Source organism: Takifugu rubripes, chromosome 1 (genome assembly GCF_901000725.2).
Source record: "Takifugu rubripes chromosome 1, fTakRub1.2, whole genome shotgun sequence".
Lineage (NCBI taxonomy): Eukaryota > Metazoa > Chordata > Actinopteri > Tetraodontiformes > Tetraodontidae > Takifugu > Takifugu rubripes.
Genome location: NC_042285.1, coordinates 22,496,417 through 22,521,785, shown reverse-complemented (window position 1 = coordinate 22,521,785; position 25,369 = coordinate 22,496,417). Strand labels below are relative to the sequence as shown.

Sequence of the window (25,369 nt, the reverse complement as noted above, 5' to 3'; positions counted from 1 at the left end):
CCATTTCAGAAATCAAAAAGTGACGAATCAAACACAAGGATGTTGTAACTGATTTTATTAATTGGAAAAACCCGATGTTATCAACGACCTGAATTCAAAATTAGTTTTTATTTGTTACAGATTGTGTATAATTAAAAGTTTCAGTTGGAAAAGGCATTTTCTCTTTTTGATTACTCAGGTATTTATTACTTCACTGGGCAGATGTAATTATCACTTTTAATTTTCTGATATTTTAGTTTTTCCAGCAAGTGCAGCTGAAATGTGCCCTGAGCTGATTTGTCTGCACCTACCGTGATGCCTTTAAATTCTACCAGCAATAAAAGCCAGACAGAACTGTGTGCTCTACCAACTGCAAAGCTATCAGAGGAAATAAAGGCTTGACCCTGTTTGAAGAACTGACCAGACAGTCTTAATCCTGATTGCTGAGTCAGGCAGGGATGTAGATGTTAAGTCATTGATTGTGCAATGTCATCTGATGTAAAAAGCAATAAAAAGAACAGAAAGAAAAGCAAGAAGGAAACTGACCGAAGGGGAAACATTGCAGAGGAGGAGAACGGAGAAAAAGAGGATCAAAGACACATGGGGATCAATGTTTTCTTCTTCTAGTCTTTGGAGTCAGGCCCCACAGATGGGGACGCTTATCTTGTCATGACAGGGCAGATAGTAGAGCTCCCCCTTTAGCTCTTGAGCATAAGAGGTCAGCTCCTTTCTGAAATACACAAGATGTAAATCCATGCAAGTTTAAAATATTCTATACGATTCGAATTAACCTCTATGACATTAACACAATATTTCGGGTTTAGACCTACAGTTGTCCAGTAGAGGGCGGTATATACCGTATCATTGTACCGTAAGTGAGAGTGATCTGTGTGTGTGCGTGTGTTTACCCGCAGTTGTTGCAGTTGAAGTGGTCAGGGTGGTAGGGGTCGTTCTTGAACAGCAGAGGCTGCTCCTCAATGATGGCGTGACCTTTGGCCCCGAGCTTTCTCCCTGTTGTGACACGGACGACACAGGTGCCTGATGGGAAGAAAACAACGTGGATGAGGCACTCCCATGGAGAGAGGTGTATGCAAAGCCTTTTACACACCGACCTTCCAGCATTCTTAACAAATCCAACAGTCCAACCAGTAGCTAACAAGTTGGACCTTTCAACAGGTAGGCATGCAGCCGCCACAGTTCCGGTCATGGATGAAGAATCTTTCCCCCCTGCCTGGGGAAGGAGGTCCCTGCGGAGAGCAAGTTGCCAGGGTCTGGATGCCAGTAAACCGATTATCTCCGCATACCATGATTTTGCTGGCCAGCAAGAGGTCACCAGGATCAGGGAGAGCCCCTGCTGGCGTACTCTCTCCAGCACTGGCAAAATGATTTCCACTGGGGGCAATGCATACAGCAGAGTGTGGAGCCATAGGTGCGCTAAGGCATCCATCCCCAGGGGTGGGCTGCGGTCAGTCATGGAAGAGAACAAGGGGCAGTTGGTGTTTGTCCTGAAGGCAAACAGATCCACCTGTGCCCTGCCAAAACGGCTCCATATGTGTCCCACGACAGACGGGTGGAGCCTCCTTTCTCTCACTAGAGGGCTGCCTCTGGAGAGAAGGTCCGGTCCCAGTTTCAAGTGACCCGGAACATGCGTAGCTCTGAGAGACAGGAACCAAGCATTATACCACAGCAACAGAGAGTGAGACAGGTTCAAGAGGGGAAGAGAACAAGTTCCTCCCTGTCTGTTTATGTAAGAAACCACTGTCTTATTTTTTGTCCTCATCAGAACATGATAGCTCTTAAGAACAGGAGGGAAATGTTTCAGAGCCAAAAAGGTTGCCAACAGTTCTTGATGTGGAGCCTTCATTGCACCGCAGTCCACAACCCTCTCACTGCTGCTCTGTCGCAGTGTCCCCCACCCTGTCAGGGACGCATCTGTGGATACCACTCTGCGAAAAGACACCCTACCTATGGGAGATCCTAGACATAACAGCCCGGGTTCCCTCCACGGGAGGAGAGTCGTCATGCAAGACGGCGTTATTGCCAGTTTCATTTGGAGGTGAAGTGGTACACAAAGCTGGTGAGACACTGTCCAGCGTTGAAACGCTCACATCTTTAACAGCCCGAGTGGTACCACTGCGATCACTGACACCATCATGCCTGTCTGCTGTAAAACCGTTCGGAAACGCAGTCTGCGTCCCAACTAAAATTGAGACAGTGGTGAAACGCCGCCACCCTGTGCTCCGACAGACGTGCCCGACCTGAGAGGGAACATATTTCCAACCCGAGGAAGGAAAACTGTTTACTGGGGATCATTGAACTTTTCTGAAGATTTACTAAAAAGCCCCGTGCTCGGATGTGCGTCAGTGTTTATGACAGCTGCGCAGCTGCTCGCTCCTCGGAGCTCGCAACTAAAGCCCAATCGTCCAGATAGGCTAATATGTGAACAAGTGTTTGAAGCGGAGCCAACGCTGGCTCGACACATTTGGTGAAGGTGCGGGGAGCAAGCAACAGACCGAACGGCAGAACCAAGAAACGGCCTGTGATGTATCGCTATGTGAAAGTAAGCGTCTGTGAGATCGATCATTGTAAGCCAATCTCCTAGCGCTCAGCAGCCATCTTAGTGTTACCATCTCTAATCTATAAGTTCGTAGGAATCTGTTTAGCACTCGAAGATCAAGAATAGGACGGAGTCCTCCCCCTTTCTTCGGAACAACGAAATAGCGGCTGTACCAGCCTCTGTTCGCATCCAAAACGGGAACTCATATCGCTCCTTTGTTGTTTATTTCTTCCCTCAATACTGTTGCCGGCTCGTTCCCCACAACTGTAGATACAACACTGCGGAAACCAGGGGGCTGACCTTTGAACTGTAAACGGTAGCCTGTGGCAATGGTCCTCTCTATCCAAGGTGCGACTGCACATGCGCGCCACCGAGGGAGGTGACCGGCCAGCGGCTGACCTGCAGTACTGTGGGTGAGTTGGAAGCGGCGTTACCAGTCCACCCCAATGTTCGTGGTTCATATTTTTTTTGGGAAGATAATTGGACCTTTATTGAACTTAATTGCACATTTGGAACATTCACACAGTGAACAATGGGCACCTTTATTGGGGCATTTGTGTGATCTGAAACACTGTGTTTGGGAGACTGTATGGGGAAACGGAGCGCCTCTCGGGGCTCGTTGTCTGAACAAAATGAAAGCGCGGCCTTTTCGGTGGCAACAGACGAGGGGCAGCGGTGTCTCCCTGCTGCATAAGTCCCTCCTGAGTCAATCCTAAATCAGGACGACTGAGGCTTTTTCCGTCCGGGTGTGAGCCTTTATGGAGGCTGGGCCCTTGTTCCAAGCCGAGTGACATGGGTTTCCACCAGACATACTCTTTGTTGGCTGAGGCTCCAACCCCGCAGCGGGTGCCGATCTTTTAGGAGGATGTGGTAGCGCAGATCCACGGAGGTTAGCAGGCTATTTAGGTTTGGTATCGCACCTGGGAATTATGCTGCTGAGAGCTTCAGCGTTCTTATTCCTCAGCTCAAACTTTGTCTGGATGGCGTCAAGTGACTGACCAAACAAGCCACCAGCCAATACAGGTTTGTCCAGATAGATTGCCCGGTCCCTCTCTGGGAGGTCAGAGAGTTAACCACAGGTGCCTCTGTGCCACACCCGTGGAAGCCATCCCTCTCCCCAAGGAGAGCGCGGCACAGCGGGACACACAAAGGATGTGATCCGTAGCGATCCTAACTTCGTTAAGCAGAGGGACCAGTGGACTATCTGGAGGCATATTCTCCCCGAGTTTTGCCAGAGACATAGTTTGGTATGTCTGGAGCATAGCGACAGAGCTCAAAGCACGAGCTGTGATTGCCTGTGACCGGTAATTTTTCTCCAGCTGTGAAGCGGAGAACCTGCAGTGCTTCGACGGGAGTGTGGCAGAGCCACCGATACCGTGATTATAGGACAGGGCCAGATACGATGCTAAGGACACTTCCATGGGAGGAATACTGACCAGACCGGTCTAGTCCGCTCCGTCCAATTCCAAAAACTGTCCACAGTGGCGCGGGTAGACAGTGGTTTGTGCCATGTCGAAGTCAGTTCCGCGACAAAGTCGGGAACATAGGCAGGCTATTCTTAACAGTCGTCGGTTCAGGAGGGAGGAAAAATCCCGTGAATCGCAATGTTTTTTGAGCCGGCGGAGGAAAAGGCCACTCTATGGACAGCTTTTCAGTTGCGCAACGGCACGGTGAGACGAAGGATGTGTCAAGTTGGATGGCCGATGCTGCAGCAGCAGTGTACTGATGTCCAGCAGGCCATCACTGTCGTGACAGCTGTCTCCGACCAGAAGCTCCTCGACTTCAAACATAGACAAAGCTAGTCCCTTCGATGAGGAAAGAAGTGGGTCCTGCTGAGCCACAGTTGCCTTATCGGGTACTTTCTCCACGAATTTAGCTCGTCTCAAGGGCTGGACCACAGAGCAGGCGGCAATGTGCACATGAGACTGGCTCCGTCAATGCCCTCCTGACATGAACAATCCCCAGGCAGACGGGACAAGCGTCATGAAGATCTTTTTGTGCAGGGAGGAGCTGCACCCCTGAGGACACGGGCGAACTGAAGACTTCTTCCTCACATGATCAGGTTCTGAACTCATAGCGAGACGGAAATTTGCATGAAGACAAAACTCAAAATTAGTGCTCCGTGGTTAGCCGGTGGCTAACACCAACAGGGGCAGTTCAGCTAAATTTGAGTCGGCTGCAGCCAGAACGAAGACAGAGCTAACTAGGAACACCCAGTTAGCCTGACTCGTGGAGGTTTTCTTAGCGAGGTGAAGAGCGTAAGAACTGACAAACGACCGTGGCGATGGGAATTTATATACGTCAACACAGGTCATTTGCCTTAAAAGGCCTGAATAGAGGCTTCCTGAGGAGACCATGCGAGGGCGTGATATACCATACAAATGTGTTGTACCAAGGGCACGCACCCTTTCATCAAACAATCACAACTGTTTCACTGCCACTGCGAAAATATGACTACATTACATCAGCTGCGCAGGTGCTCCAGGCCAAATATTTTTCCATTAGAGGCGATGAAAGTGTGGCAACGACTGAAGTCCACGATAATAATGGCATCATGGCTTCTTAATGTCTGGAGGAGATCAGACATATAGGTGTGAAAGATACTCTAAAGACTACAGCCCTTCACTTAAATATTTTATTACACAGTTATGGTTAAATTCTTTTGACTGGGGAAGGCTGAACCGTGACAGCGGTGTTCAAATGGTCTGCAGGAAACACGCACCTGGGTTGATGTACTGATGCCGTCTGTCAGATAAACTAGGGCGTTAACAAGTATTTACATGGCATGTTGCACAATTCCCAACTATTAATCGACTCTTGTTCAGCTGTCGTTTTAAATCTGTGCTGAAACGCGATGCAGAATCAGCCCCAAATGACTTGCAGGAGGAAGTGATTGCGTACATCTGGGAGGAATTTCCTCCTCCTATCTGCTTTTAGTGGCTTCTGCAACTGGCAGCTGATCTGGTAGCGAAATAAATCCTTAATCCCATTTGTGTTCCATCAATTTTCACCACAGAAGACTTAAACAAGGGTGTTGTGCAAGAGGAAATTTTTATTTATTTATTTTATATATACAGATTTTTTTTTAAAAACGTTTACAGCATTGTTTCACAAGGTAATATCTCACTCCTAAATTAAATCAAATATACTGTATGTAGAATATATCACAGAAGGTAAATTGGGGAAGGCCTAGAAAATCTGAAAAGGATTTCAGATACCAAAACAATGTTGGAGGAATAAAGTGCAGATTAAAGAAGACAATTAAGTAAATTTTAATGAGCAAAATCAGTCGTGATATTAATTGAAATCGGCCAAAACCTGAAACATGCACTTGCACTTGCTTTACCTTTCTCTGGGATCTTGAATGCAGGTGCTGCAGATGGAGGTGGGCCAGAATCGTTGGTCTTCTCTACAGATGCAGATGTCTCAGTGTCAGACTGAGGCTTAGGAGAACCAAAAAACCTATGAAGACTATCGGTCCCAAAGACAAACTTGGGAGGTGAAACCACAGTCTTTGAGCCTGGACCAGGAGACACAGCTGCACACAGTGTATTTTCAGGGGGAAGCTCTGTACTTTCTTTCGTGGTCTCCTCTAGAACAGCAATGGCTTCTTTTCCACACACAGGTGTTGCAGTAGGTGTGGACTGCATGGTCCCACCTTCTTGTGTGGTGACCCTTGCTGCTACCGGGCTCATAAGTTCTTTATTTTCTTGTGCAATCTTGCTCTCTTCAAATATCTGTTTGAAGGTGTTTGCAGTCTCCTGCAGCTTGAATCTAACAGCCAGTTGCTCGATTTTTCCCTCTTCGACTCCAGCAAAGTCCATGGCGCTCCAGACCCAGGCCTTTTCTGCACCCTTCATTGGTTCCAGTTTCATGGCTGACGTGACCCAATGGTTAGCACAGATTTTCAGAACCTGGTCTCTCCTCATTAACAATCTCACGTGTTTAGTTTCATAATTCTGCAAGATCTTGAGGTCTCCAATGCCTCTTTCCTTCCACTGAGCTGCTTCCTTATCGCAGCGATAGAGATTGGTCCTGTTGCCAAATCTCCACCAGGTCGGGCAAAGGGACCACCGGTTAAAAAAATCTTTCTCGGGTCTTTTAAACCCAACTTCATTTCTTCTGACATTCTTCAAACTTCAGCTTAAATTCCTCAGCCAACTCTGAATTTAAGAAGTAAGCAGTCAGCTGTTCAAGCTTGGCGACTCCATTGGAAAAGTCATTTGCCTTCCACCTCCAGGCTTTGTCTGAACCTACCTGGCGCTTCAGGTTGATGGTGGTGGTGATCCAATGGTTGGCGCACACCTTCAGACCCTGGTCCTTTCTCATGAGAACTCTGAACCTTCCATTAGTTGGGTTCTTTAGGATTTTCAGGATACCCATGTAGCACACTTTCCTTCGCCTGACCTTGGGATCAAGCCTAAATAGTCTGACTCGCTCAGAATAAAGAACCTCTTCATCTTCCTCCTCAGTCACCAGGTCCACTTTATCAAGCATTTGGACCACCTGGTCAAAATACTGCCCATCCTGCTCCTCCTCCTGTGTGGCGTCCTGCTTGTCATCTGTGCCCACAGAGGCTCTGCTCTGGTTAAGCTCAGTGGGAGACTTTGAGGGAGTAATGCCTGGCTGGAAGGTGACACTGAAGCCCCCAGTGGATTCTCCGAAACGGCAAACTTTCTTTCTCGGGGGGCCGCTGAAGAGAGGAGAGTCGTAGATTGAAGAGTCTGCTGTATCGTCCAAAGCTTCTTTTCTTAGGTCATAATTGTCCCACTCCATGGTGGGGCCTGTGGTTTCACTTTGAGCCTTGACAAGGCTTGGAGCACTGATGGATGCACCAACGTCTTCTTGAGTGTCGTCATCTTTGATTTTTGTTTTGTCATCTGTTAAAAAGAAGTTGAGGTCTTTTAAACCCGACTTCATTTCTTCTGCTTTCTGAATGAGGTGCGCTGTTCTGCCTGAGTCAATAGACTTGTGGGGGGTCTGGAGGGGGATGTCCAACAGAAGCTTTTGACATTCTTCAAACTTCAGCTTAAATTCCTCAGCCACCTCTGGACTATTGAACTCAGCAGCCAGCTGTTCAGGCTCGGCGTCTCCATTGGAAAAGTCATTTGCCATCCACATCCAGGCTCTGTCTGAACCTGCCAGGGGCTTCAGGTTCATGGTGGTGGTGATCCAATGGTTGGCGCGCACCTTCAGACTCCAGTCCCTTCTCATGAGAACTCTGAACCTTCCATTAGTTGGGTTCTTTAGGATTTTCAGGATACCCATACCGCACACTTTCCTTCGATTGACAATGGAATCAAACCTAAATAGTTTGATTCGCTGAGAATAAAGAACCTCTTCATCTTCCTCCCCAGTCACCAGGTCCACTTTATCAGGCATTTGGACCACCGGTTCAAAATACTGCCCATCCCGCTCCTCCTCCTGTGTGGCGTCCTGCTTGTCATCTGTGCCCACAGAGGCTCTGCTCTGGTTAAGCTCAGTGGGAGACTTTGAGGGACTAATGCATGGCTGGATGGTGACGATGAAGCCCCCAGTAGATTCTCCGAGACGGCAAACTTTCTTTCTCGGGGGGCCGCTGAACAGAGGACAGGAGTCTGAAGAGTCTGCTGTATCGTCCAAAGCTTCTTTTCTTAGGTCATAATTGTCACACTCCAGGGTGGGGCCTGTTGTTTCACCTTGAGCCATGACAAGGCTTGGAGCACTGATGGATGCATCAACGTCTTCTTGACTGTCGTCATCTGTGATTTTTGTTTTGTCATCTGTTAAAAAGTAGTTGAGGTCTTTTAAACCCGACTTCATTTCTTCTGCTTTCTGAATGAGGTGCGCTGTTCTGCCTGAGTCAATAAGCTTGTGGGGGATCTGGAGGGGGATGTCCAACATAAGCTTTTGACATTCTTCAAACTTCAGCTTAAATTCCTCAGCCAACTCTGGACTTTTGAACTCAGCAACCAGCTGTTCAGGCTTGGCGTCTCCATCGGAAAAGTCATTTGCAATCCACATCCAGGCTCTGTCTGAACCTGCCAGGGGCTTCAGGTTCATGGTGGTGGTGATCCAATGGTTGGTGCACACCTTCAGACCCCGGTCTCTTCTCATGAGAACTCTTAAACATCCATTAGTTGGGTTCTTTAGGATTTTCAGGATACCCACGCCGCGCAATTTCCTTCGACCAACACTGGAATCAAACCTAAATAGTTTGACTCGCTGAGAATAAAGAACCTCTTCATCCTCCTCCCCAGTCACCAGGTCCATTTTATCAAGCATTTGGACCACCCGGTCAAAATACTGCCCATCCCGCTCCTCCTCCTGTGTGGCCTCCTGCTTGTCATCTGTGCCCACAGAGGCTCTGCTCTGGTTAAGCTCAGTGGGAGACTTTGAGGGAATAATGCCTGGCTGGAAGGTGACGCTGAAGCCCCCAGTAGATTCTCTGAAACGGCAAACTTTCTTTCTCGGGGGGCTGCTGAAGAGAGGAGAGGAGTCTGAAGAGTCTGCTGTATCTTCCAAAGCTTCTTTTCTTAGGTCATAATTGTCACACTCCAGTTTGGGGCCTGTGGTTTCACTTTGAGCCTTGACAAGGCTTGGAGCACAGATGGATGCATCAACGTCTTCTTGACTGTCGTCATCTGTGATTTTTGTTTTGTCATCTGTTAAAAAGTAGTTGAGGTCTTTTAATCCCGACTTAATTTCTTCTGCTTTCTGAATGAGGTGCGCTGTTCTGCCTGAGTCAATAGACTTGTGGGGGGTCTGGAGGGGGATGTCCAACAGAAGCTTTTGACATTCTTCAATCGTCAGCATAAATTCCTCAGCGAACTCTGGACTTTTGAACTCAGCAGCCAGCTGTTCAGGCTTGGCGTCTCCATCGGAAAAGTCATTTGCCATCCACATCCAGGCTCTGTCTGAACCTGCCAGGGGCTTCAGGTTCATGGTGGTGGTGATCCAATGGTTGGCGCGCACCTTCAGACTCCAGTCCCTTCTCATGAGAACTCTGAACCTTCCATTAGTTGGGTTCTTTAGGATTTTCAGGATACCCACGCCGCGCTTTTTCCATTGACTGACACTGGAATCAAACCTAAATAGTTCGACTCGCTCAGAATAAAGAACCTCTTCATCTTCCCCCCCAGTCACCAGGTCCACTTTATCAGGCATTTGGACGACCGGTTCAAAATACTGCCCATCCTGCTCCTCCTCCTGTGTGGTGCCCTGCTTGTCATCTGTGCCCACAGAGGCTCTGCTCTGGTTAAGCTCAGTGGGAGACTTTGAGGGACTAATGCCTGGCTGAAAGGTGACGCTGAAGCCCCCAGTGGATTCTCCAAAACGGAAAAGGTTCTTTCTCAGGGGGCTGCTGGCGAGAGGAGAGGCGTAGATTGAAGAGTCTGCTGTATCGTCCAAAGCTTCTTTTCTTAGGTCATAATTGTCACACTCCAGGGTGGGGCCTGTGGTTTCACCTTGAGCCTTGACAAGGCTTGGAGCACTGATGGATGCATCAACGTCTTCTTGACTGTTGACATCTTTGATTTTGGTTTTGTCATCTGTTAAAAAGAAGTTGAGGTCTTTTAAACCCGACTTCATTTCTTCTGCTTTCTGAATGAGGTGCGCTGTTCTGCCTGAGTCAATAAGCTTGTGGGGGTTCTGGAGGGGGATGTCCAACAGAAGCTTTTGACATTCTTCAAACTTCAGCTTAAATTCCTCAGCCAACTCTGAACTTTTGAACTCAGCAGCCAGCTGTTCAGGCTTGGCGTCTCCATCGGAAAAGTCATTTGCCATCCACATCCAGGCTTTGTCTGAACCTGTCAGGGGCTTCAGGTTCATGGTGGTGGTGATCCAATGGTTGGCGCGCACCTTCAGACTCCAGTCCCTTCTCATGAGAACTCTGAACCTTCCATTAGTTGGGTTCTTTAGGATTTTCAGGATACCCACGCCGCGCTTTTTCCATTGACTGACACTGGAATCAAACCTAAATAGTTCGACTCGCTCAGAATAAAGAACCTCTTCATCTTCCTCCCCAGTCACCAGGTCCACTTTATCAGGCATTTGGACGACCGGTTCAAAATACTGCCCATCCCGCTCCTCCTCCTGTGTGGCGTCCTGCTCGTCATCTGTGCCCACAGAGGCTCTGCTCTGGTTAAGCTCAGTGGGAGACTTTGAGGGACTAATGCCTGGCTGGAAGGTGACGCTGAAGCCCCCAGTAGATTCTCCGAAATGGCAAACTTTCTTTCTCTGGGGGCTGCTGGAGAGAGGAGAGGCGTAGATTGAAGAGTCTGCTGTATCGTCCAAAGCTTCTTTTCTTAGGTCATAATTGTCACACTCCAGTTTGGGGCCTGTGGTTTCACTTTGAGCCATGACAAGGCTTGGAGCACTGATGGATGCATCAACGTCTTCTTGACTGTCGTCATCTGTGATTTTTGTTTTGTCATCTGTTAAAAAGAAGTTGAGGTCTTTTAAACCCGACTTCATTTCTTCTGCTTTCTGAATGAGGTGCGCTGTTCTGCCTGAGTCAATAGACTTGTGGGGGGTCTGGAGGGGGATGTCCAACAGAAGCTTTTGACATTCTTCAATCGTCAGCATAAATTCCTCAGCGAACTCTGGACTTTTGAACTCAGCAGCCAGCTGTTCAGGCTTGGCGTCTCCATCGGAAAAGTCATTTGCCATCCACATCCAGGCTCTGTCTGAACCTGCCAGGGGCTTCAGGTTCATGGTGGTGGTGATCCAATGGTTGGCGCGCACCTTCAGACTCCAGTCCCTTCTCATGAGAACTCTGAACCTTCCATTAGTTGGGTTCTTTAGGATTTTCAGGACACCCACGCCGCGCTTTTTCCATTGACTGACACTGGAATCAAACCTAAATAGTTCGACTCGCTCAGAATAAAGAACCTCTTCATCTTCCCCCCCAGTCACCAGGTCCACTTTATCAGGCATTTGGACGACCGGTTCAAAATACTGCCCATCCCGCTCCTCCTCCTGTGTGGTGTCCTGCTTGTCATCTGTGCCCACAGAGGCTCTGCTCTGGTTAAGCTCAGTGGGAGACTTTGAGGGACTAATGCCTGGCTGGAAGGTGACGCTGAAGCCCCCAGTAGATTCTCCGAAATGGCAAACTTTCTTTCTCTGGGGGCTGCTGGAGAGAGGAGAGGCGTAGATTGAAGAGTCTGCTGTATCGTCCAAAGCTTCTTTTCTTAGGTCATAATTGTCACACTCCAGGGTGGGGCCTGTGGTTTCACCTTGAGCCTTGACAAGGCTTGGAGCACTGATGGATGCATCAACGTCTTCTTGACTGTCGTCATCTGTGATTTTTGTTTTGTCATCTGTTAAAAAGAAGTTAAGGTCTTTTAAACCCGACTTCATTTCTTCTGCTTTCTGAATGAGGTGCGCTGTTCTGCCTGAGTCAATAGACTTGTGGGGGTTCTGGAGGGGGATGTCCAACAGAAGCTTTTGACATTCTTCAATCGTCAGCATAAATTCCTCAGCGAACTCTGGACTTTTGAACTCAGCAGCCAGCTGTTCAGGCTTGGCGTCTCCATCGGAAAAGTCATTTGCCATCCACATCCAGGCTTTGTCTGAACCTGCCAGGGGCTTCAGGTTCATGGTGGTGGTGATCCAATGGTTGGCGCGCACCTTCAGACTCCAGTCCCTTCTCATGAGAACTCTGAACCTTCCATTAGTTGGGTTCTTTAGGATTTTCAGGACACCCACGCCGCGCTTTTTCCATTGACTGACACTGGAATCAAACCTAAATAGTTCGACTCGCTCAGAATAAAGAACCTCTTCATCTTCCCCCCCAGTCACCAGGTCCACTTTATCAGGCATTTGGACGACCGGTTCAAAATACTGCCCATCCCGCTCCTCCTCCTGTGTGGTGTCCTGCTTGTCATCTGTGCCCACAGAGGCTCTGCTCTGGTTAAGCTCAGTGGGAGACTTTGAGGGACTAATGCCTGGCTGGAAGGTGACGCTGAAGCCCCCAGTAGATTCTCCGAAATGGCAAACTTTCTTTCTCTGGGGGCTGCTGGAGAGAGGAGAGGCGTAGATTGAAGAGTCTGCTGTATCGTCCAAAGCTTCTTTTCTTAGGTCATAATTGTCACACTCCAGTTTGGGGCCTGTGGTTTCACCTTGAGCCATGACAAGGCTTGGAGCACTGATGGATGCACCAACGTCTTTTTGACTGTCATCATCTTTGATTTTTGTTTTGTCATCTGTTAAAAAGAAGTTGAGGTCTTTTAAACCCGACTTCATTTCTTCTGCTTTCTGAATGAGGTGCGCTGTTCTGCCTGAGTCAATAGACTTGTGGGGGGTCTGGAGGGGGATGTCCAACAGAAGCTTTTGACATTCTTCAATCGTCAGCATAAATTCCTCAGCGAATTCTGGACTTTTGAACTCAGCAGCCAGCTGTTCAGGCTTGGCGTCTCCATCGGAAAAGTCATTTGCCATCCACATCCAGGCTTTGTCTGAACCTGCCAGGGGCTTCAGGTTCATGGTGGTGGTGATCCAATGGTTGGCGCGCACCTTCAGACTCCAGTCCCTTCTCATGAGAACTCTGAACCTTCCATTAGTTGGGTTCTTTAGGATTTTCAGGACACCCACGCCGCGCTTTTTCCATTGACTGACACTGGAATCAAACCTAAATAGTTCGACTCGCTCAGAATAAAGAACCTCTTCATCTTCCCCCCCAGTCACCAGGTCCACTTTATCAGGCATTTGGACGACCGGTTCAAAATACTGCCCATCCCGCTCCTCCTCCTGTGTGGTGTCCTGCTTGTCATCTGTGCCCACAGAGGCTCTGCTCTGGTTAAGCTCAGTGGGAGACTTTGAGGGACTAATGCCTGGCTGGAAGGTGACGCTGAAGCCCCCAGTAGATTCTCTGAAACGGCAAACTTTCTTTCTCGGGGGGCCGCTGAAGAGAGGAGAGTCGTAGATTGAAGAGTCTGCTGTATCGTCCAAAGCTTCTTTTCTTAGGTCATAATTGTCCCACTCCATGGTGAGGTCTGTGGTTTCACCTTGAGCCATGACAAGGCTTGGAGCACTGATGGATGCACCAACGTCTTTTTGACTGTCATCATCTTTGATTTTTGTTTTGTCATCTGTTAAAAAGAATTTGAGGTCTTTTAAACCCGACTTCATTTCTTCTGCTTTCTGAATGAGGTGCGCTGTTCTGCCTGAGTCAATAGACTTGTGGGGGTTCTGGAGGGGGATGTCCAACAGAAGCTTTTGACATTCTTCAATCGTCAGCATAAATTCCTCAGCGAACTCTGGACTTTTGAACTCAGCAGCCAGCTGTTCAGGCTTGGCGTCTCCATCGGAAAAGTCATTTGCCATCCACATCCAGGCTCTGTCTGAACCTGCCAGGGGCTTCAGGTTCATGGTGGTGGTGATCCAATGGTTGGCGCGCACCTTCAGACTCCAGTCCCTTCTCATGAGAACTCTGAACCTTCCATTAGTTGGGTTCTTTAGGATTTTCAGGATACCCACGCCGCGCTTTTTCCATTGACTGACACTGGAATCAAACCTAAATAGTTCGACTCGCTCAGAATAAAGAACCTCTTCATCTTCCCCCCCAGTCACCAGGTCCACTTTATCAGGCATTTGGACGACCGGTTCAAAATACTGCCCATCCCGCTCCTCCTCCTGTGTGGTGTCCTGCTTGTCATCTGTGCCCACAGAGGCTCTGCTCTGGTTAAGCTCAGTGGGAGACTTTGAGGGACTAATGCCTGGCTGGAAGGTGACGCTGAAGCCCCCAGTAGATTCTCCGGAACGGACAACGTTCTTTCTCTGGGGGCTGCTGGAGAGAGGAGAGGCGTAGATTGAAGAGTCTGCTGTATCGTCCAAAGCTTCTTTTCTTAGGTCATAATTGTCACACTCCAGTTTGGGGCCTGTAGTTTCACCTTGAGCCATGACAAGGCTTGGAGCACTGATGGATGCATCAACGTCTTCTTGACTGTCGTCATCTGTGATTTTTGTTTTGTCATCTGTTAAAAAGAAGTTGAGGTCTTTTAAACCCGACTTCATTTCTTCTGCTTTCTGAATGAGGTGCGCTGTTCTGCCTGAGTCAATAGACTTGTGGGGGGTCTGGAGGGGGATGTCCAACAAAAGCTTTTGACATTCTTCAAACTTCAGCTTAAATTTCTCAGCTGCCTCTGGACTTTTGAACTGAGCAGCCAGCTCTTCAAGCTTGGTGTCTCCATCGGAAAAGTCATTTTCCATCAACATCCAGTCTCTGTCTGAACATGCCAGGGGCTTCAGGTTCATGGTGCTGGTGATCCAATGGTTGGCGCACACCTTTAGACCCTGGTCCCTTCTCATTAGAAGTCTGAACCTTCCATTAGTTGGGTTCTTTAGGATTTTCAGGATACCCACGCCGCATACTTTCTTTCGATTGACAGTGGAATCAAATCTAAATAGTCTGACTCGCTTAGAATATACAACCTCTTCATCGTCCTCCCCAGTCACAAGGTCTTTAAAACCCGACTTAATTTCTTCTGCTTTCCAAATGAGGTGCGCTTTTCTGTCTGAGTCAATAAGCTTGTGGGGGGTCTGGAGGGGGATGTCCAACAGAAGCTTTTGACATTCTTCAAACTTCAGCTTAAATTCCTCAGCCACCTCTGGACTTTTGAACTCAGCAGCCAGCTGTTCAGGCTTGGGGTCTCCACCGGAAAAGTCATTTGCCATCCACATCCAGGCTCTGTCTGAACATGCCAGCGGCTCCAGGTTCATGGTGGTGGTGATCCAATGGTTGGTGCGCACCTTCAGACTCCGGTCCCTTCTCATGAGAACTCTAAACCTTCCATTAGTTGGGTTCTTTAGGATTTTCAGGATACCCACGCCGCGCTCTTTCCATTGACTGACACTGGAATCAAACCTAAATAGTTCGACTCGCTCAGAATAAAGAACCTCTTCATCTTCCTCCCCAGTCACCAGGTCCACTTTATCGGGCATTTGAACCACTGGTTCAAACTGAATATCAGCGTGTTCCTCTGTTTTATACATTCCGTCATCCTCCAGCTCATTTGAACCATCCGTCTTGGTGGGAGTTGCTGGTAACGATGAGAACAACTGATCACCGGCTCCAGAGAATCCTTTGAAATTGGGGTCTTTCTGGCCAAATTGAAAGTCTTCAGAAGACTGAAATCCAAATCCAAATCCAACGCTCACTGGGTCTAAAGGCTTTGTGGTGCTAAACGTAAAGGTGGCTGGTGGTATAGATGCTCCGAGAGCAGTAAAACCAGATGGATTTGATGAATCAATGCCAAATTTGAAAGTAAAAGGACTTGCCTTGGTGTCAGGAATGTGCTGCTTTTCTGGTTTGGCTGAAGGATCGGGATTTGCTGTTTGACAAGCAACACATCGTTCATCTGTAGATTTATTTCTAACACAGCACACTGAACATTCCCATTCTCCTTCCTTAAGTGCAAATCGAGCTGCCAGAGATTCTGAAGCACTCAATGTTTCCTCTTTCTTCTCCTGAGGTTTGGCCTTCTCTGGGGACTGGAGCACAACTTTCTTTGCTTCTTCAAACTTGGCTTTGAAAAGTGATGCCTCATCAACTGTTTTGAAGCGAATGGCAAGCTGTTCAGTCTTGGGCTCTTCATCTGCGTAATCAAGGGCATTCCAGACCCAGGATTTGTCAGAGCTCGCATTTGGCTTCAGTATCATATCAGAAGTGATGTAGTGGTTTGCACAAATCTTACGGACCTGCTCCCTCCTCATCAACAGACGCACCTTCCCTTTAGTGCTGTGCTTCAAGATTTTAACATTGCCAATTCCCCGCACTTTCCACTCTTTTGTCTCTGTATCAAATCGATAAAGTTTTGCTCGGTTACAGAACATCTCCTCTTCCTCCTCCTCACCTGTTTTTACATCTACTTTATCAGGAAGAGGTACAATGGGTTCGAAGTGAGGACCATCCTCATCCTCCTCAACATGAGTATTGTCGTTGTCACTTTCTGGTGTCTTTTCCTCTCCCGCTGGAGATTTTGGAATCCCAAAGGCTGGTTTTGAAACTTCCCCACATTTGAATAGATTCTCTGTCTTTCCAGAGATATTTCCAGTGCCTGTGCTGCCAAAGGTGAAGATACCACTTTGGCTGGGCTGCTTTTCCTTCACTGCAGACGAGTCTGTTGCAGTATCATTTTTAGCCGGAATGTCTGATGTAAGAAGATCGAGCAGGATTTCACTGTGCTTTGTACCCTCCATATTTTTCGGGTGCTGGACCAGGGGAAAGGAAAACCAAAATTGCACATTCCCTGAAATACACAAATTGATTTCTGTGAGTTTTGCCAAATAGTGACAAATTTCCTTGGTGGGGGTCACATTTGCTGCTGTGTGTAGGAGATACTGTGAATTATGTGCTGGGGACTAGTTATAGTCCACAGAAGGGCCTGTAGTGGCAACCACGGGGAAGAAAAACAAAACTAACTTTTGTTCATTTCACAATGTTGCAACAACAAAACTTCAGAACTTAAGCATATTTCTATTGAGATCAAGTTTTGTTGTTGTTGAATCACATTATCAGCAGATTTACAAAATTGTGACAACATCCAAAATACATGAAATTCATACAGCAAACACACCTTAAATGATGCGCAAACATCACTGACCTGTTTGAGGGGCTCCATGATAAGACTGGACAGGATTAAACGTCTCCTGGAGACCTTCGGCCCCGTAACTATCCCCATACATCTTATGATGAGGGGAACCTGCATTCACTGAGGCGCTCTGTCTCAGATCATGGACCTCCTTCTACGGGAAATAATAAATGCAACAAAGATGAAAAATTTAAATACATTTAAACCAACGATTTGTTTCTGCTTTAAACAAAGCAGAACAGACATGTCCACACAAACGGTGTCAAATGTCCAAAAATATATACTACAGTACATCTATATCATCTATTCTAACCTTAAGGGCTTCCACTTGCTGACACAGCATCTGGACGAGGCTTTTCTGGTCTTCCACCCAGTGAGGTGGTGTCTTTGGAGAAATCTGAATGAAAAGCATAGAAATCTTTTTTCTTGTCTCAGTGTTTTATTTAAATGATGGCACGGACTTACCAGATGTCTCTTAGTTGGAGAAACTATGCTCTTGTTGGGAGAGGGAGTGGAAAACTTCAAGTGAGATATTGCTGTGGAGGTTTCATTGGGATGAGCAGGGCTGGAGTGGGCTGGTCCTTTTTGGCCCTCATCATCCTGTTCATCTATGGTTCCTCCACTCTCAACCAGCTGGTGGTTCACATCGCTCAGAAGATCCACAATTTCCTCCATGGAAATAGGAATCTGTACCACAAATGGAAACAATGGTTATAACAGTTGACAAATGATGTCAACCGCAATGCATAATTACCAAAACTCCTTCAAGAACCAGATTTGCGAGGATCCAATGGTGAGTTTTGTCATTATTGTCACTCAATTTTGAATGTTTTGATGGAAGAGAGCGTTGCTCGCAAACCACACACCAGGGAAGCTAAGACTGGTTCACTACATAACCTTCTGACTTTACTTTGTATTGTCTCCTAACTTGTTTTTAACAGGGTGATCGAAATTTGCTGGCTATCGGGTCAGACATACAAAGACGCTTGTCATGTAGCCTGATAGACCCATTTAAGCTAAACAAAAAATGGAATATTTTCCTAATTTTCTTATTGCGTGGTGAGTTTTCTGTCCGTTTTCCTGCAAACGTTGTCTTGTAGGTGGTGTTTGAGTTCTTATTAAATTGAAACTTTTTGGCTGTAAACCCCCTACCGTTTAAGAAGAGAGTTGCAAAACGAACCAGATAACATTCAGCAGAAGCGTCTGCTCCAAGTGTCTGTAGTTACCTCTGCAACTTAACAACCTTAACTGAAACCAGCTGAAAAATGAGCAAAATTAACATTGCTCGGATGTATGTTCAGAGGGAAACCAAGTAGCTAAGAGTCTAGTAGCTTGTCTCCTTTATGTCCTGCTCTGAAGAAAATATCTATATCTATATTTATATACTTAATAATTGGATTCTAAAGTTTAAAAGTTCAAAAAGTTTTCTAAGTTTAAAAAATGGCCCATGAGCAAAGAAAATTTCAGCTCACGACCTAAAGGGTGCTTTGAGTTTTGGCCCCAGGTGCAATTGAGTTTGACACCCTGGTATATGGCATTCTTGTCTGAAAATCAACATGACCATGAGGAAGCACATACATCTAATCTGCACAATAAGTAAAACGGACATTATGTACGAGACAAACAAACCCGTATGATTACCTATCTTTCCATTGTTCAAAATGCAGGTCTGCCACATGACTATTTGTTTGTTACCTAGTATCTCAACCAGAAAGCCAGCTGTATTAATCTGCCAAAAAGATGTATATTGCCACCTGGTGTTAGCCAAATTTCTCCATTGCACATAAACCAGGACAAGGAACAGATGCACACAAGAAGTCAAAGTCCAATTCTGAGCACAGCCCATTTAAGAGGGGCATGTAAACGCACTGAGTGAGCACAATTAACAATACTCAGTTGCTCAGAGCTGGTGGGAAACCAAGTAGCTAATGTTGCAAGCAGCAAATAAGACACAAAATCTTCTTAGCCTGTTTAGTTAGTTTGCTAAGACATAAAAAAAGGAACCTGCCTTGTCAATATCATCTGCATTGGCGTTATACATCTTCAACAAATAGGTCTGGAAATTTCTCAACAGTGTGACGCATCTGTCCTGGGTTTCCTCCCTACCATTACTGGCCTTCTTTGACAGGCGTTGGTAGATCTGCCAAGAAAAAGCACATTTTGTTCAAGTCATTACAAAGTGCTGTCAAACATTTGTAAATGAAAGGCCATGGGGAGGGGATAAAAGCACACTGAAAATACCTGAGCCAAATGCCAGACTGATGACATGGTATTGACAGTTTCCAAGGTAGCAATGGCCTCTTCTGTCTTGCCTTCTATGTCAAGGAGGGTTGCGTAAGCTACTTTGGCTTCTTTTTTATAACCTTTGACAGCAGAAATCTGGCACAGAATAAGCAGAATTATCAGCACTTTAAATAGATCCTTAATTAATATCCATGTTTTTAATAAACTCGGTGAAACCCAAGTATAAACAGGAATTCAATTACAAATTCTTTTTAGAGATTCAACCTGTGAGAGTAATAACCTGAATATCTTTGGATGGAAAGTGTAAAAAAAGAGGGTCTAGAGGTTCTGGTATCCCGCGCCTGTTTTTGACCCTTTCCAACAGTGGATGCACGACTTTCCAATAGTGCACACTGCGGCCGATGTACTCCTTCCGGTCATAGTACGAGTTCACTCCATCACCCTGAGTTATTGGACACAGAAAGAGCAGAACATCAAGCAAAGAAGACACTGAAGCCTCCATATTTATGGTGGTTTCCACTGCATTATGAAGACAGAACGCTTTAAAAAGTTGATAGTTGGACTGAAATTCTCTTTTCAGGCTTTGACAAGGACGTGGAATTACCGTAGAATAAATAAATATTTCAAGAAATGTGTGTACCATTTGGCTTAAACTCTGCGCCCAATGGATGAGCATTGCTGGTTGAAGTCCATGTTTCTCTCCACCTCTTAGAGTGTTCAACCCGTGCTGCACAATCATCCGCAGTTTGGCTGATGTTCCAGAACTACAAAGGAGAATAGGAGATTCAAAAACATGGCGACACAATGTTTTTCCAGCATTAAGTAGTAATAATAAAGTTCAACACTTTTTTAGTCTTTAGAAAAATGAGCGGCACTTGGAATATTAAAATATATCAAAGTACCCCAAAGTTCATAACATCTTTTACATATATGCTGGATGTTTTTTAAACTTTGTGACATTGGTCAACTCACACTGCTTGTCCGTGAATGAGGCTGTAAATGGCATTCCACCATTCTCTCTGTCTCCCAGTGGTCAAGAGGCGAAGCAGTGGGACAGGGAGGCAGCGTGGTTGGTACAGCTGCTGCTGCTGCTCGTTCATTCCACCGCTGATCTTCGCAGTCTCCTGGAGTTGACAGTGGCAACAAAACACGACGCCATACAAGAAAACCTGGATTGAAACAAAGAAAGAAACACTATGATTTTAAGGAAAAAAATGAAGGAATAATGAAAGAGATATTTGCAAAATTTACATATGAAGTTAGAACAAATAAGTGGCTCTACAGACTTCCTTGTACCTCCAAATCCAGCAAACAAATGGACTCTGGTGCACTGCTGTCTAGTTTTGAGGTTTCCAGATTGTGCAGAGGAAAGAGCTGCTTCAACCAACGGCGCATTTCTGGTCTTTGACTACGGAGGGTCCACTGTAACCCCAGCCAGGTGAGATGTTGCAGGTCACCTCCATGCAGCAGGATAGAGCCTGAAGAACATGAGAAAATGTAAAACCCCTTTTCCTTCTTCTCCCAATATCATTTTGGGAAACAGGAAATTGTTTATATGTTCTACTGTAAACTTCTACTCAATGGGGGGATGGGGGGGTTCTGCATCATACCACTATCACATTTGGCCAGGTGAAGGAGATCTGGAGTCACGGGATTAATCGTATGAATGTCATCATTGGCAATAAAGGAAGATGCGGTGGAGGCATGTGGTCCATATAGGAGTTCAAAAAGAGAGTCCTGACCACTACGATTTCCAACTGCCTCCACCACCTGCGCACAGAAGATAAAGCAAAGGAATTTGCATCTCTCCAGGTTGCAACATACAGAAAAACCCAATCAATGAATACATTATCACTGACAAAACCTATTTTTAAACAGTGTCAGAAGACACGAACAGACCTCTCCGATCAGGGTGGTTGCATTAGTGCTCAGACTGAACAACATGTGGCCAGCCTGGCTTTGTCGGTCATTAGCCAGCAGCTCCAGAAGCTGTAGGCATGACTGGTCTCTTTTGGTCATTTTAGATTTTGGTCTTTGGACCTGGTGGAAAAAGATAAAACACTCAATATATTCTGTGTGGATGTTTTCTACAGCTTACAGCCCCTGGTTTTGCCTTATATCCATCACTGGAAGGTGCTGTGTGTCAGTACCTGGTATGCCAGCAGGTAGCATAGTGCAGCCAGATCAGAGACAGACATCCAGGTCTGTTGGCGGTCCTGAGCAAGCTTCAAAAGCAGTGTGCCAGCATGCAGGTAGAGGTGACCTCTCATCTCCATGAACATCTCAAACAGGTCGTCTGTGTACCGGCCAGCAACGCGGCTCAGAGTGTGCATGGATTCATCAAAACTAAAAACAAAAACAAAACATGATCAGGTGATGTGTCATCTGTGCTGATCTGGATAAATATAGCAGGGTCATGCTGCAAAACCAAAAACTAGCATAGAATACTGACCTCAATGTTCAATCATTTTATGTATTGTTGTTCAATGCACAGCCTACCTTTTAAGGGCATCGAGGCTTGGCTGCATGCTGCTGTCAGACAGTGTGATTCTCAGGAGGCTGCAGTGGGCCAACAACAGTTCTCTCTGTAGAGGCCGACACATCTTCTCATTGCAAGAGACACTGGGCTGAGCGAGATACTCCTGCAACAAAGAGCATCCATTTTGCTATTTTAGGAGAGAGTGATATCACTGGTGTGTGTGTATATCTGTATGTATGTATATATGTAAATATATATACCGGTATATATATATATATACACAATTGGGCTGTCAACTACGGTAATTAAGATTTTAATTGCAATTAATGGTGAGCTTCTTTTAAGTTAATTGCTCTTTGCTTTAACTGTCAGAAACTCACTGTACTGTCTTGTAGCAATATGGAACGACAGTATAAAAAAACATCCAAATGATTTTATTTTTATTCTAATTAATGCAAAATTCAAAGATGGGCAGACACATTTCAAAGTACGGTAAATATGTTTTTCTCTGGTTAATGAAGCAAAATGCTTTAAACTTTTGCAAAATACATCAGCATAATTCCACCTTAGAACGTCTTACAAACATAAAAATATAAAACCTTTTCTAGGTATAAGCTTCTACTCCACTATTTAAGACATGACCGACAGGTCGGAACGGCTCATTAGCTCTCTGCCACTTGTGACCCTATGTGTGGGTATATTTTGGGCAGGTTTGGTTTTAAATATCCTAGATTTTAGAGGTCTAACCTGCAGTGTGTGTAGCACCACGGTGTACCACTCCAAACTGTGGCGCAGCATGCCCCTTTTCTCAGTAGCTAGGCAGTGTTTAACAGCTTCCTCCAGCCTTCCATCTTCATTCAACAGCTGCACCAGCTTCACATTCACATGAGCATCAGCTGGTCTTGCTGTCATTTCGGCTTGTAGGAGATATAGCTGGTTCCAACTCTGTTGGCCCTGATGACTTAAACACTCCTGTGTGACGTTGCACAGATAAATAAAAACATCAGTGAATCACCAATTTCTGCATTAATACACGCAATCTTGAAACGTCAGGATAATTTAGTGGTTAACTACCAGTTGAGAGCGGAAGGAGAAAATCTGTTTCAAATTTAAATTCAGGTGTCAATTGAGAAGAACTGGAGGCTCACCTTCAGGTTGAAAACTGCAGGGTGCCCTGGATGCAGCTTGGCAGCTTTCTCCACCCAAAACGGTGCTGTGCTGTCACATTCCTGTTTACTGACCAGTAACTCAGCCACCTTCAGCACCAGGTCTTTCTGGGCTGGATTCAAGCCTACAGACCTCTGCAGGTACACACAAAATGAAGAGATACACTTTCCTCCCTCAAGAATTTGTATGTTTTATCAGTCATCATTATCCAACCACTTTCTCCTTAGAAAACCCCCATGCTATGTCTTTACATGATCTAAAATAGTCCCCATCCATGTTCCATACCTTATAACATCGAACTGCCTTGTTGATTTCTCCTTCTCTTTCAAAGAGTTGTCCAAGGAATTTATGTGCTTTATAATCCCTTACATAGATCTTAAGATGATCTAATACATATCTTGAAAGAAAAAAAATACTTGCTGTCAATATAAACCAATTTCTAAGAAGAAATAACAACCTTTTTCATATCGAGACATGGTTTAAACATTAAGACCTTAAACAGGCACAGTTGCCTAAAAAAGGTCTGTAATTATACAAAAGTGTTTTTTAATGCATCATTCCCTAGTTTCAACTATGGCTCTAGGAAATCACATATGAATACAGCAGACTCTCCATGGCAGCATGAGTTTTACTGGCATATTGCACCAAAGTGTGTCAAAGAAAAGCGCTAGCAGCAACATCTTGAATCCAAAAGACAATATCCAAGATTTTCCATTTGGGAGCCAGGAAACAAGTAGGCAGCCGGTCGTTTGGAGCTTTATGTAGGTGACTAATGTGGAGAAGGTCCTGCTGTTCATTGCATGCATGAGCCAATGTAGAAAACCTCTAGACAACCATCCCTTAGTGAAATCTGGACAGTGGGAAGATTCAAGAACTTACCGTTTTGCTAGTTCATATTCCTTTACTTCGAAGTACAACTTCGCAAATGAAAAGCCTTCTTTTGACTTCTGTAAAAAGGAAAGGAATAAGAATGAACAAACCACCTTTTGCTTTATGATACAATACATTTAAATATTTTCTCACTTAGTACTCAAATGGGGACAAAATGATTTCCACACACAAATGACAAGAAAAGTTCTGAAGTGGTAAATCATAACTTTCTAAGTTTATAGATTTAAGATGTCTCACCTCTAATGACTTACTCTTGATGACAAAGTTTAATAACTTTAAAAGCATCTACAGTTAATGTTAATCTAAGGATTACATAAATTTAAGACATTGACATCAAAGTAGATGTCAGAAATTCTGAGCTACTTTACATCAAACGTTTACGTTGTTGATATTTGTGTGTAACGTTGCAGATATTTAGAATCGGTACTGGCTGTTTCGTGTGTCCAGTCGGAATGTTTAAACATAAATGACGTGGAGTCCCCCAAATTCATCCAAAAGTTGCCGCGCAAAACTTACACAGGAAGGGGTGGAAGCAGAATCCCCATGCCGGTCGGCAAACTCTAGCTTTAACGCTCTTAACTAAACATGCTTGATTCCTAGTCTTAATCATGGGTTTATACAAACAACCCTGACATACAAGGTGACCGATTAAGGATCAAGTAAGCGCAGTTGGAACCAAACCCGCCTGTTGTGATACCGGACCGACTACTGAAAACATCTGAGTTTTGATGATAGCATGGGGCTAACAGGCGCTAACGAAACTCACCTCTTTCAGTGAGGGATAGAAACTCTGTACTGACGAAACGTAGCGGTCCACTTCAACCTTACTCCGCCACATGTTTTCCAAATGCACAATGTAACTATGGTGCGAGAAACGCCAAACTACACTAACTGTACCGAGAAAAAATAAAGGACCATCTGCCTGAACTCTCACTGTAGTATGAAGCTTGTCTGACTGAGCCATCCTAATCATAACGTCCTTTTCGTCTTTAAAGATTAAAGCCGACGGAACTTTGATCTTTTCTTTTTAATATCGCGCACCCTTCAGGTCTGAAAGGTTACTACGTTGTTGTTTCGCGTGGCGTAATCACAATTCAATAAATAATATTAATAAAGCCATTTCAGAAATCAAAAAGTGACTAATCAAACACAAGGATGTTGTGGCTGATTTTATTAATAGGAAAAACCCAACATTATCGACTCCCTGAATTCAAAACTAGGCCTTATTTCCCGTTTCGTGTGTCCAGTCGGAATGTTTAAACATGAATGACGCCGAATCATCGCAATCCAAAACTTGCCGCGCAAAACTTAGTTAGGAAGGGGTGGAAGCAGAATCCCCATGCCGGTCGCCTTGATTCCTAGTCTCAATCATGGGCTTATACAAACAACCCTGACATACAAGGTGACCGATTAAGGATCAAGTAAGCGCAGTTGGAACCAAACCCGCCTGTTGTGATACCGGACCGACTAATTAAAACATCT

The 25,369-nt window shown here is 45.6% G+C and overlaps 1 protein-coding gene across 2 annotated transcripts; it reads right to left on the bottom strand.

The window, feature by feature from the left end:
* Positions 1 to 46: 46 nt before the first annotated feature.
* Positions 47 to 24,810, bottom strand: LOC101072077 (uncharacterized). Of its 2 annotated transcripts, XM_029844302.1 has the most exons (21): positions 24,654 to 24,810; positions 23,876 to 23,943; positions 23,282 to 23,393; positions 22,978 to 23,130; positions 22,577 to 22,801; positions 21,850 to 21,992; positions 21,501 to 21,696; positions 21,250 to 21,390; positions 20,961 to 21,120; positions 20,647 to 20,828; positions 20,323 to 20,519; positions 19,991 to 20,114; positions 19,631 to 19,792; positions 19,348 to 19,485; positions 19,115 to 19,246; positions 17,572 to 17,793; positions 17,420 to 17,503; positions 17,119 to 17,260; positions 6,794 to 16,764; positions 888 to 1,017; positions 47 to 709 (listed from the first exon to the last, which is right to left on the bottom strand). In XM_029844302.1, the coding sequence occupies exons 1-21, from the start codon at positions 24,723 to 24,725 to the stop codon at positions 699 to 701; spliced, it is 12,765 nt and encodes a 4,254-aa protein (XP_029700162.1). In that variant the 5' UTR covers positions 24,726 to 24,810; the 3' UTR covers positions 47 to 698. The 2 variants fall into 2 exon arrangements, with proteins under 2 accessions (XP_029700162.1, XP_029700158.1); XM_029844298.1 differs by lacking the exons at positions 47 to 709; positions 888 to 1,017 and having other exon boundaries at positions 6,526 to 16,764.
* Positions 24,811 to 25,369: the final 559 nt, after the last annotated feature.